We start from the raw sequence: 13,515 nt of genomic DNA on the forward strand, positions 1-13,515 counted from the left end.
CCTTTCAATAAAAAACTATATGCATGCGCATATCATTAGCGATGCTGAGAGGGACGTCGTCTTGTATAGCAGAGCCAGAATGGGTCACAAGATGGCGGGTGTGTCAGAATGGACTTGGAGATGGAGTCATTGAGGATGGAAAGAAGGAGCGGGCAGGAGAGAAAAAAAAGGAGGAAAGTGGAACATATTAAGAGTAAATATAGAGTTCTGCAGAAGGAAATTGAACATGAATTAACTGCGGTGTCAGGTGCAGTAAAGAACACAGAGTTTAAGCCTTGTCACGATTGTGTTTTTTGCCCAGGTGGAGTGAGATTTTGGATCCTTGCCTTCTGGCTGACCCATATGTGGTATCAGGTTGGGTGGAGAAGAGGTTGGGGAATGTTGGGTTGGTGAAAGTGACTTTCTCGTGTCTCCGCCGTCAAGGGGGAGCGTGCACTCTGCACCACGGGTCTGGGGACTGTGACATGCTTTCCTCTCTGGAGCAGGGCGCCTTTGAAAGGAGTGATAACTGGTGTGGCGTTAAGTGTTGATGAGGGTCAACTGAAGTTGACGATTCCCGGTGTCTGTGACGCCTGTCATTTGATGTGATGCAGACCCAGTGTAGAGCGTGGTGAAACAGAGAAGACACGGTACTATTGATGCAGAGTTTTTGCCAGAGAAAGTCAAGTTAGGATGTGTCCGTTAGAGCTTTTGTTCCAAACCCATTACGGTGTTTTAGGTGTCAAGCTTATGGTCTTGTGGCAGCAGTGTAGGAGGGAGATTCCTAGATGTGATAAGTGTGCAGGAGGACATGAGACAAAGGAATGTGTAGTATCGTTGTAAAAAGGTGTGTGTGTAAACTGTGGGGGTATCAATGGTGCTGGAGATCAGATGTGTCCGGTGAGAGAAAGGCAGGTTGAGGTTACCAGGATCACAGTAGTGCAGAAGGTGTCCTGTGCTGAGGCAGTGAAGAGAGTAGTTGAGGGAGATGGGTCCAGGGTGAGGGATCCTAAGAAGATCCCTGGGAGTAGAGGGATAGGAATAGCATGTGCTTCAGTAAGGTTGGTTTGTTGGCGTTCATGACCATGGTGGTCAATTATACAGCTGGAATGGAACGTAAAATCACAGAGGATAGATGTTGTGGTGGCAGCTGCAGAGAAGTACTTGGGATTTATTTATTTAATTTAACCAGGAAGGGCTCATTGAGATTTAAAATATATTTTTCAAGAGCATCCTGACCAAGATAGGCAACAAACAAGTCAATACAAAAATTGCAAGGATTTACTGCAGAACAGTTGCAGAGGGTGTTGAGTGGTAGTGTCATGTCCTCCCAGACTGTTGATCTGGAGTAAGATTAGATAGGGTTAAATATTGGAATGTGGTGGTGTGCTTTTTGTTATTATTTTGTGAGAGCTAATAGTTGGCAGGGTCATTTTCCTTTTCCTTTCGTAGGTAGGCTGTGAATGGCCTCACGCTCCAGTACAGTAGGTGACGGTGTATGTACCTAAAAGTTGGATGCGATCTGCAAACCAAATCCTAAAGAAGACGAAGTGACGTCATTGTTATGCGACCAGTGGAGAAATGGCGAGCAGCAAAAATAGTGTACTTCTCTCTTCTTTGGCGGAGTATGGCGACGACTCTGAGCCAGATTCCAACCCAGAAACCGAAGAAACAGGTAGATATGTACTTTAGCTACGGATATCAGAGCATGTGAGCGGAAATGAGCGGTTAGAAATCCCGCACATCGCCCATGGAGCAGTGCTTGCGCACCATCTACATGTGTGACCACCTGGACCTACCATTTGGTTTTTTAAAGTTTTGAAACCAAACCATATGGATTTGAATGAAAAGTATTTGAATAAACATGAAAATGTGAATGTAAGAAGCGCACATAATTTCAAATAGGCTACATGTCATATTAATTAAACTGCATATAAACACTCTAAATAGGTCAGGAGCCAGACAGGAAGCCTAAGAAGGAACGAAAATGAATTATTTCGTGTATATTATGTCAAGGTTATAGCCTACGAATAAATAAATTGTTAAGCATTTGCGAGTGATACGCAATCGGATGGTTGGGACATAAAGCGCTCAGCATTTAAACAACATTTCGTTGTGTTAAATCATTATAGTCTATAAATTTCCCGAATAGGCTGTGACTTAGAATTAAATACAAATTAAACGAAAAATGACTTATTAGTACCTTTTCGAATTCATTTTTACAAACACGGGTTTGGTCAGTCTGTGGCCTCAGGCTCATGCGATGGTTCCTGAAGAGCATCAGGCAAGCAGCGGAGAACCTTCTCTTCACCTGCAAAGCTACTGGGGAGGCTTCACATCTTTTTGTTTTTATTTTTCTACAGGTAAGGCCTAAAGGTTTTTTAGGCAAAATAACCCAAAATAACCCAATCAAAACGGGGCCAATTATGGTCTATTGTATAGATCAGGGTTCCTCAACTGGCGGCCGGCTGGCCAAATATTTTGGTCCCCCCAAATTATTAGATTGTTTTCATATTTTTATTAATTTTTTTACGACATGCAAAAAGTCCCAAATGCAATGTCCCAAGAAGCAAGTTACTCTAATAATGCAAAAGTGACATTTGAACTTAATTCATGAGGAGAGAGAATACGGGAGACAGTCAACTAATAAAGCAGGCAGCAGACCATTTTGTGGTGCTGAAACGTAGAGCTGCACACGATCGTGTGGATGTCGGGTGAGATGGATGTGATTTTTAATGCGCAGGAAGTCTGACTTGTGAAAGCCGGTTTCCTGCGTTCATAGAAGAAAAGGAGGACTTGCAGGTGTAAGTTGATCCAAACATTGTTAGCACATAAAAATGCACGTTTCTTTATAGTACTGTTTTCCTCTGAGCATGCCACCAAAAACGCACGCGCATCCCTGATTTGGCTCGACATTTGGAATTCAATCAGCTCAGTTTGAATTGCGGCTCATCCAGCTAGGGTATGTTTTTGTCTAAAATTTCCAATGACTTAAGAACCAACCAATTTGACAACCAGTAGAGTAAATTCAAATGACAGTTTATTCAATTTACTGCCTATACAAAATGTCGATGAAGTAGAGGCCGACCTAATCTCAGCAAGCTAGCTTTCTATTGGGTCAGGAACCCTGAATGCTGTCACGTTTCCAACCTGATAACCAAGCTCTTTGTTATTCTGCAGAGAGCCATGGAGTAGGTCTGGTGTCAGCTGCCTATGGAGAGGACGACATTAGCCGGATTGAGGATGGCGACGACAAGGCATCTGGAGACGAGGACAGCGGGGAGAGCTCCCGTAACTCTGTCGGTTCTCTTTCTCTTTTCAACTTAGTTAGTCTTTTTTCACGCAGCACTCTGCTAGAGGTATTTCTCAGTGTGTGTTTGGTCACTCAGGGATGTTAACGCTTTGCATTCTTGTCTTTGTAGGAAATGGATGAGTCAGACGAGGGGGGAGACACCGATGATTATAAGGTATTTGAACCTCCCCCTGATTGTGGAATGGTTTGGACTTATTTAATGTTTGTTAGGGGGTCATGGGGCTTCCGAGTAGCGCAGTGGTCTAAGTCACTGCATCTGTGCAAGAGGCGTCACTGCAGACCCTGGTTCGATCCCGGGCTGTATCACGACCGGCCGTGATCGGGAGTCCCATAGGGTGGCGGGTTAGGGGAGGCCGAGGTAGGCTGTCATTGTAAATAAGAATTTGTTCTTAACTGACATGCCAACTTAAACAAAGTTGAATAATAATCAATATTATCTGTGGGGTGCAAAGAGGTGAAGATTGTTAAAATTCCCTGTATGTGCCACTAGGGGGAACTGTTGCTCTATTGTATGATTTGTCTTTATTGGCCGATACTTGAAGTCACAAGCCTTGCTGTCAAGCTACTGCAATCAATATCTACTGGTTTTAGCCCAGTTCTACTAATCTAACATATGAAATTATTCTAAGAAGGTCAAACCAAGGATAATTTCGCTATTTGATTTTGAATTTGAAGTACTTAAAAACATTTTTTTTAATAATAATTTATCAAAAAATGATTTGATGAAACATTAAATTTGGCCTTACTGCTATTATCCCATACAAATGCATTAAATAACATTTTCACTCCATCGAACAAAACCATCTAAAAGAAGTTTGTCCTGAAGTGTCTGTTCTATATCTGAGAGATATAAGAAGGGTCAGGAAACTATTTGTATATTTTTTTTTTAACATGAATTCAACCCCTTATGTTTATCTCTAAACTATCTCCATATATACTGTACTTCTATTCATTGTTTAAAACTGATTACCGGGGACCTTCAGACTAGTCTTGTGAGGCTTGTGGGCATCCTGGAGAAAAACAACCGATAGAAAACCTGATATATCAAACTTAAAATGATGGCTATTCATGAGGATTTGTTTATTACGACAATTAGAAGGAGGGCTAGGTGCTACTCGAACAGAATCATTACAGGGCCACTTTAATAACATAGCATTATGTGTGTGTCTGACAATTGGCTATGCTACGAGGGGCCTATGATCAGGCCCTGGATGCAATTTGTCTGCAGAATTGTAGCATTTCATAACAAAGGAAGGGGGGAGGGGGACTGGTGAGGTATGTTGTCTTTATGTCAGAGGGAGTGCTTGAGTTGTGGTAAACCGATCCAGAACCTGACAAAGACTAAATCCGTAATGTGTTTTCACTACCAACACCTTGTCTACTCCGTGTCTTCTGATTTGGTCCTGTATGTAGCTACTGTTGCCTCAGTGCTGAGACCCACTATTATGAGTAATGTCTTGTCAGCCACACCATTGGTCCCCACTTTGTCCTACGGGCCGAACTCTGTAACTGTTCGCCCAGTCATATTCGGCTGCTACGTCCTTCCTATTGTATCTTACAAGTCATCTAGTGGTTTAGATGAAGCTAGTTCCTGTAAGGGAGATGTATCTAGCTGTAGGCTCTTGTGTGACTGTTGCACATTGCTTACTGGTAATCTTAAGGGAGTTAAATGCTTAGCAGTTTGTTCAAACACGTCTTCAACTCTCAGCCAAAACTTACTGGTAATAGTTTGTTTGTTGCACAAGCTTTGATTTATCTGGCCACTACGTTCTCCTATCCACACTGCATATGCAATGGCTTTGATTAGATTGAACTGAGGAAATTACATATGTGTTAGACGAATTTGTGTGTCAAATAACAGTAATAATAGAATGGATTTATGAAGGTGATTAATTAATTTCTTATTTAACCAGGTAGGCAAGTTGAGAACAAGTTCTCATTTACAACTGCGACCTGGCCAAGATAAAGCAAAGCAGTTCGACACAAACAACAACACAGAGTTACACATGGAGTAAAACAAACATACAGTCAATAATACAGTAGAAACAAGTCTATATACGATGTGAGCAAGTGAGGTGAGATAAGGGAGGTAAAGGCAAAAAAAAAGGCTATGGTGGCAAAGTAAATACAATATAGTAAAACACTGGAATGGTAGATTTGCAGTGGAAGAATGTGCAAAGTAGAGATAGAAATAATGGGGTGCAAAGGAGCAAAATAAATAAATACAGTAGGGGGAGAGGTAGTTGTTTGGGCTAAATTGTAGATGGGCTATGTACAGGTGCAGTGATCTGTGAGCTGCTCTAACAGCTGGTGCTTAAAGCTAGTGAGGGAGATAAGTGTTTCCAGTTTCACAGATTTTTGTAGTTCGTTCCAGTCATTGGCAGCAGAGAACTGGAAGGAGAGGCGGCCAAAGGAAGAATTGGTTTTGGGGGTGACCAGAGAGATATACCTGCTGGAGCGCGTGCTACAGGTGCGTGCTGCTATGGTGACCAGCGAGCTGAGATAAGGGGGGACTTTACCTAGCAGGGTCTTGTAGATGACCTGGAGCCAGTGGGTTTGGCGACGAGTATGAAGCGAGGGCCAGCCAACGAGAGCGTACAGGTCGTAGTGGTGGGTGGTATATGGGGCTTTGGTGACAAAACGGATTGCATTGTGATAGACTGCTTCCAATTTATTGAGTAGGGTGTTGGAGGCTATTTTGTAAATGACATCGCCGAAGTCGAGGATCGGTAGGATGGTCATTTATAGAGCAGGATGTATATGGTGGGGGACCTTTATTCTGGCCTGTTCTCTAGAAGAACCTCGATAGAACCAACACACCCTCTCTTTAGAGGGACCAGGAGTGGACTACTGCCACAGACTAGAAGAACCATGATTGAACCAACACACCCTCTCTTTAGAGGGACCAGGAGTGGACTACTACCACAGACTAGAAGAACCATGATGGAACCATGATAGAACCATGATGGAACCAACACATCCTCTCTTTAGAGGGACCAGGAGTGGACTACTACCACAGACTAGAAGAACCATGATGGAACCATGATGGAACCAACACATCCTCTCTTTAGAGGGACCAGGAGTGGACTACTGCCACACACTAGAAGAACCATGATGGAACCATGATGGAACCAACACATCCTCTCTTTAGAGGGACCAGGAGTGGACTACTACCACAGACTAGAAGAACCATGATGGAACCAACACATCCTCTCTTTAGAGGGACCAGGAGTGGACTACTACCACAGACTAGAAGAACCATGATGGAACCATGATAGAACCATGATAGAACCAACACTCCTCCTCTCCTTGGTCAATGAGAAAGTCGTGAGGTGGAAAGCGATGGGCGGAGGAGGGGTTGTCACCAAATGTGTCACATTTGTCTCTTGATCGTGTCAGGGACCGTGGAGAAAGAGTGGGGGTTGTTTGATTGTTTCTTGCCCCCTCTCTACCCCCGTGACCTGTGTTTTTGCCCATAGTGAATATGCAGTAACCCAGAATAATGTCAGTTTGGCCGCGCTGTTAGTTCTGTTGCTGTCCTTTCCTCTCTGGCTGAAAGTGCCATTCGTTACAGTGAGATGGGGGTAGGGGGGGGGACCTCTGTTAACCACACCCCTTCCTGGGTCCTCCTGTTCCTATTTAGTTTGTTCCTCGGGCCCTCTTCATGACAATTCTTGAATGTGTCCATGCAATTGCTAGGTGACTGGGTGGCAGAACGTGTATGTGTTCCAGTGAATAAGAGCACTGTTCCTTTCTGCCGAACCTGTGTTATGCCCCAAGTTCTGGCAAAGACAGGACATATTTTAGAAGCAGCTCAGATTGCCCCACCTCCTGCCAAGCCCCTGTTTTCACTAGAAAACTCTGGGGAAGTAGAAAAAGGTATCATTGCCAAAACCCTGAAGTATCCCTTTTAAGGCCCACCTCAGAGGAAGTTGCCGCACCTATTTAGAGTACTTCCTGTCCTAGAGCAGAAATGGTCATTTAGGTTCCACCTCGAAGACTGTAACATAACAAAATGAATCAGAAGGCACTGTATCAATGCATTGTCTAAATTGCACAGTTATGTATGACTTTACAGCCAGTGTTTGTGATTGCCGTGCTGGTAGGTTGCAATTAATCCCAGCCCTTAAACTAAACGTAGGCATGAAAATAATTTCCGCATAAGACTCACGAAAACATCCGAAGTCAGACATTTAGATTTGGCACTTTAAGCCCAAATATATCATACTTTGACTAAAACGTATTGACTTTCATCATTGTGCTCTGGACATCGTCTTTCAGCTCAAAAAAGTGGATTTCTACTGGTATGGACATTTTAACAAGATGTATAACTGGTATGGGCATTTTAACAAGAAGATAGATAACTGGTATGGACATTTTAACAAGAAGATAGATAACTGGTATGGACATTTTAACAAGAAGATAGATAACTGGTATGGACATTTTAACAAGAAGATATATAACTGGTATGGACATTTTAACAAGAAGATATATAACTGGTATGGACATTTTAACAAGATGTATAACTGGTATGGACATTTTAACAAGAAGATAGATAACTGGTATGGACATTTTAACAAGAAGATATATAACTGGTATGGACATTTTAACAAGAAGATAGATAACTGGTATGGACATTTTAACAAGAAGATATATAACTGGTATGGACATTTTAACAAGATGTATAACTGGTATGGACATTTTAACAAGAAGATAGATAACTGGTATGGACATTTTAACAAGAAGATAGATAACTGGTATGGACATTTTAACAAGATGTATAACTGGTATGGACATTTTAACAAGAAGATATATAACTGGTATGGACATTTTAACAAGAAGATATATAACTGGTATGGACATTTTAACAAGAAGATATATAACTGGTATGGACATTTTAACAAGATGTATAACTGGTATGGACATTTTAACAAGAAGATGTATAACTGGTATGGACATTTTAACAAGAAGATATATAACTGGTATGGACATTTTAACAAGAAGATAGATAACTGGTATGGACATTTTAACAAGAAGATAGATAACTGGTATGGACATTTTAACAAGATGTATAACTGGTATGGACATTTTAACAAGATGTATAACTGGTATGGACATTTTAACAAGAATATAACTGGTATGGACATTTTAACAAGATGTATAACTGGTATGGACATTTTAACAAGAATATATATAACTGGTATGGACATTTTAACAAGATGTATAACTGGTATGGACATTTTAACAAGAATATAACTGGTATGGACATTTTAACAAGAATATAACTGGTATGGACATTTTAACAAGATGTATAACTGGTATGGACATTTTAACAAGAAGATATATAACTGGTATGGACATTTTAACATGATGTATAACTGGTATGGGCATTTTAACAAGAAGATGTATAACTGGTATGGACATTTTAACAAGAAGATAGATAACTGGTATGGACATTTTAACAAGAAGATATATAACTGGTATGGACATTTTAACAAGAAGATAGATAACTGGTATGGACATTTTAACATGATGTATAACTGGTATGGACATTTTAACATGATGTATAACTGGTATGGACATTTTAACAAGAAGATAGATAACTGGTATGGACATTTTAACAAGAAGATATATAACTGGTATGGACATTTTAACATGATGTATAACTGGTATGGACATTTTAACAAGAAGATAGATAACTGGTATGGACATTTTAACAAGATGTATAACTGGTATGGACATTTTAACAAGAAGATAGATAACTGGTATGGACATTTTAACAAGAAGATGTATAACTGGTATGGACATTTTAACAAGAAGATAGATAACTGGTATGGACATTTTAACATGATGTATAACTGGTATGGACATTTTAACAAGAAGATAGATAACTGGTATGGACATTTTAACAAGAAGATATATAACTGGTATGGACATTTTAACAAGAAGATAGATAACTGGTATGGACATTTTAACATGATGTATAACTGGTATGGACATTTTAACAAGAAGATATATAACTGGTATGGACATTTTAACATGATGTATAACTGGTATGGACATTTTAACAAGAAGATATATAACTGGTATGGACATTTTAACAAGAAGATAGATAACTGGTATGGACATTTTAACAAGAAGATATATAACTGGTATGGACATTTTAACAAGAAGATATATAACTGGTATGGACATTTTAACAAGATAGATAACTGGTATGGACATTTTAACATGATGTATAACTGGTATGGACATTTTAACAAGAAGATATATAACTGGTATGGACATTTTAACAAGATGTATAACTGGTATGGACATTTTAACAAGAATATATATAACTGGTATGGACATTTTAACAAGATGTATAACTGGTATGGACATTTTAACAAGATGTATAACTGGTATGGACATTTTAACAAGAATATAACTGGTATGGACATTTTAACAAGATGTATAACTGGTATGGACATTTTAACAAGAAGATATATAACTGGTATGGACATTTTAACATGATGTATAACTGGTATGGGCATTTTAACAAGAAGATGTATAACTGGTATGGACATTTTAACAAGAAGATAGATAACTGGTATGGACATTTTAACAAGAAGATGTATAACTGGTATGGACATTTTAACAAGAAGATAGATAACTGGTATGGACATTTTAACAAGAAGATAGATAACTGGTATGGACATTTTAACAAGATGTATAACTGGTATGGACATTTTAACAAGTAGATAGATAACTGGTATGGACATTTTAACAAGATGTATAACTGGTATGGACATTTTAACAAGAAGATAGATAACTGGTATGGACATTTTAACAAGAAGATATATAACTGGTATGGACATTTTAACAAGAAGATAGATAACTGGTATGGACATTTTAACAAGAAGATATATAACTGGTATGGACATTTTAACAAGTAGATAGATAACTGGTATGGACATTTTAACAAGATGTATAACTGGTATGGACATTTTAACAAGAAGATAGATAACTGGTATGGACATTTTAACAAGAAGATAGATAACTGGTATGGACATTTTAACAAGAAGATAGATAACTGGTATGGACATTTTAACAAGAAGATAGATAACTGGTATGGACATTTTAACAATATGTATAACTGGTATGGACATTTTAACAATATGTATAACTGGTATGGGCATTTTAACAAGAAGATGTATAACTGGTATGGGCATTTTAACAAGAAGATGTATAACTGGTATGGGCATTTTAACAAGATGTATAACTGGTGTAATTGACAGTGCATCGACAGCAGCTGCGATGTTATGCTTCCTGGAGATCCAGGACAGTCCGTGGTTCTGTGAATGATGTGAACCCCCTCCTTCTGTATGTTTTCTTCAGGAGATCCCAGAGGCAGAGAGGAGAGACCCCAATGAGCTGGTCGGTGAGTGTATATATACACACACAAAGACAAACCGTGTTTGAGATACAGACAGGTACAATACAAACTTGGTGTTAAATATTTATTTATATTGTGGCAATTGAACATTAGATGCCCAAACCATGCTTTTGGTTTGACTTAATGAGTAACTGATGTGGATGGGAGTTCAGTAAGTCTTTGTCTTCAGACTGGGTAATTCAGCTTGTAAACGAGTCATAGGGTAAAACCATTTGAATTCAATCATTTTGACAGCATCGCTTTTGATTTTAAACCAAACTTTGCCGTACATATCTGCCCATGGAAGAATAGGTCAGAAAGGGGACTTTTATGCCATAACATTGAGGAGATAAAGGTGCTCAGAGGTGACCCATTTTGCATACTCCACCATACCACGAGACTTCCATGTCTTCATCTCTGGAATATAATAGTTGTGTTTGATATCATTTAAAAGCTTACCAACAAGGTTGTCTATTTTATCATCTCCATCGTCTTTTTTTAAATACATTTTTTACCTTTAACGTCAATTATCTAAAACCTGTAAAGATTTTTTTTAATGTTGGCATATGTTGTAGTCTAGATAGACCCTATTTTCCATCTGACGTTTTTGAGTTGTGCCCGCCATTGGTTGAGACACAACATGCTCTTAACCCAAGCAGTCCCACTCATTTTAAACATTGCGTGTTTTTAAATTTATTATATATATTTTTTTACCTTCATTTAAAGTCAGTTAAGAACAAATTCTTATTTTCAATGACGGCCTAGGAACAGTGGGTTAACTGCCTGTTCAGGGGCAGAACGACAGATTTTTACCTTGTCAGCTCGGGGATTCGATGTTGCAACCTTTCGGGTTACTAGTCCAGCGCTCTAACCACTAGGCTACCCTGCCGCCCCGTGTTTGAGCTACAGACTTCTGGATTGTACCATTGTATTTGCCTATTTCTTCTGCATCCGTAGATACCAACTATTAGTATGTGTGATTAACAGAGGTTAAGCTCCAGTGGTGTTTGAGACGAGGGCGGATCCCGAAGGGTCCCAGGGCTGGGTCTTTTTTTTTTTTTTACAAAAACGTCTGCAAAGTCTGAATGATTTGAGCTACAAACTATTGATAGCTATTTGGAAGCTGAGACTATAGAAGATAGAAGATCATAGGAAATCCCAGGACAAGGTGTCTATAATACTGTAGTAAGCTCACATAGTTGCTGTCACACGATTTAGCTGGTACATTTACTACCACAAAGATGGCACCCAGTCCACCCACCGTCAAATGTCAACTTTAAATGGTCATGTCTAGTCTATTATCTATATTATATTATCTATATTATTTCAATAGGTTTCCTATGCAGGATTGACAGTATCATTTTTAAAACAACAGATATTTCCTTTTCAAGTCAACATTCTCTGATGTGTGGCCTTTTTTGAAAGTAGAAGTTTTTCAATTTTTGTACATTTATCAGCCTAAACATGACACCCACCCTGTATTCAAGAGTGTCTCAACTGATGGCGGGCACAACACAAATACCTTAGATGATGTAAAATAGGGTCTAGGCTACATGTTTTTTGATCATTTGTTATAATTGTTCATTGACAGTGTGTGTTCAGAGCAGGAAAGAACACACTGCTTTATTAGGCCATTAAACAGTAGTACCAATCAGTGGTTGAAACCCAAATCATTTTCCAATCGTTCCTTTTTAAACTTCTGAAATCACAACTTTTTATTTAGCTCGACATTAAATTACTTCACCAATCATGCAGTGCGGATAGAGCAGCTTGCTATGGAACAGGCAAGCTACAGATCAGTGAGTTGTTTACATGCGTGATGGAAGGACAAGTGTCGGGCGTGAGATAAAACGGACATTTTGCGGGTTGGGAGAGAGGAGGTGGCTTGGCATCTTGTGATGACGTGCGTTATCTGAAATAGGCCCACAGAATTATATCTACGGAGGAGCAGCTTCTATGAAGGAACTTTTGAATGTCTTTGAACTTCAGAGTTGGCTTAACATTGGACCAGAGAGGGGCAGGTATCCTACACACACACTTGGTAAAGATTTCCAGCTGGCAGGCAGACTCTGGAAGAAGTTTCTGATTGACAGAGGGAGGGCTTTGCATAGGCGCTTTGTTGCGTTGTTTTTGTGGGACTGGGGGAAAAATAAGCCCAGAACTTAAAATAATGTTAACCGATTCCCATGCTTTTCAGATCACTTTCGTTCCCGGTTTTGATTCTGTTCCTTGAAAAATGTGTTATTGTTCTGTTCCCTGAACCGGTTCCAACCCCTGCTACCTATCACTCCCTCTACTGTGTGTGTGTGTGTGTGTGTGTGTGTGTGTGTCACTGTCTCTTATAGTGTGTGTACACGTGTCAGAGAGGGAAACTGTGTGTACACAGGTACGACCCCACATCCAGGTGCCAAATTTCACACACATGATGTAATACAACACTAATCTCCCGTGTCACGCCCAAACTCTACTTTATGGGAGAGAGGATGGATGTGTATGGTAGTTATGTTTGACCATTTGGAGAGGTCTGAATACCTACCTATAACTAAGATCAAATCAAAGTTTGTTTGTCACCTGTGCCGAATACAACAAGTGTAGACCTCACAGTGAAATCCTTACTTACAGGCTCTAAACAACAGTGCAATTTCTAAGTTAAAATATTAGGTGAACAATGGATAAGTAAAGAAATAGAAACAACAGTAAAAAAAAGACTGTGAAAAATAACAGTAGCGAGGCTACATACAGTAGCGAGGCTATATACAGGCACCGGTTAGTCGGGCTAATTGAGGTAGTATGTACATGTAGGTATGGT

The 13,515-nt window shown here is 39.6% G+C and overlaps 1 protein-coding gene across 3 annotated transcripts in view; it reads left to right on the forward strand.

The window, feature by feature from the left end:
• Nucleotides 1–1,525: 1,525 nt before the first annotated feature.
• Nucleotides 1,526–13,515, forward strand: part of LOC115126693 (SAP30-binding protein-like) — a 30,015-nt gene continuing 18,025 nt past the window's right edge. For 2 of the 3 annotated variants that reach the window (XM_065007858.1, XM_065007859.1), the window contains exons 1-4: nucleotides 1,527–1,654; nucleotides 3,160–3,278; nucleotides 3,402–3,446; nucleotides 10,670–10,712. In XM_065007858.1, the coding sequence (XP_064863930.1) occupies nucleotides 1,561–1,654; nucleotides 3,160–3,278; nucleotides 3,402–3,446; nucleotides 10,670–10,712 (301 nt within the window). In that variant the 5' untranslated portion in view covers nucleotides 1,527–1,560. Of the gene's footprint in view, nucleotides 1,655–3,159; nucleotides 3,279–3,401; nucleotides 3,447–10,669; nucleotides 10,713–13,515 lie in introns of all 3 variants that reach the window. The other variant, XM_065007860.1, reaches the window with a different exon arrangement.

This window comes from Oncorhynchus nerka, linkage group LG23 (genome assembly GCF_034236695.1).
Source record: "Oncorhynchus nerka isolate Pitt River linkage group LG23, Oner_Uvic_2.0, whole genome shotgun sequence".
Taxonomy (NCBI): Eukaryota; Metazoa; Chordata; class Actinopteri; order Salmoniformes; family Salmonidae; genus Oncorhynchus; species Oncorhynchus nerka.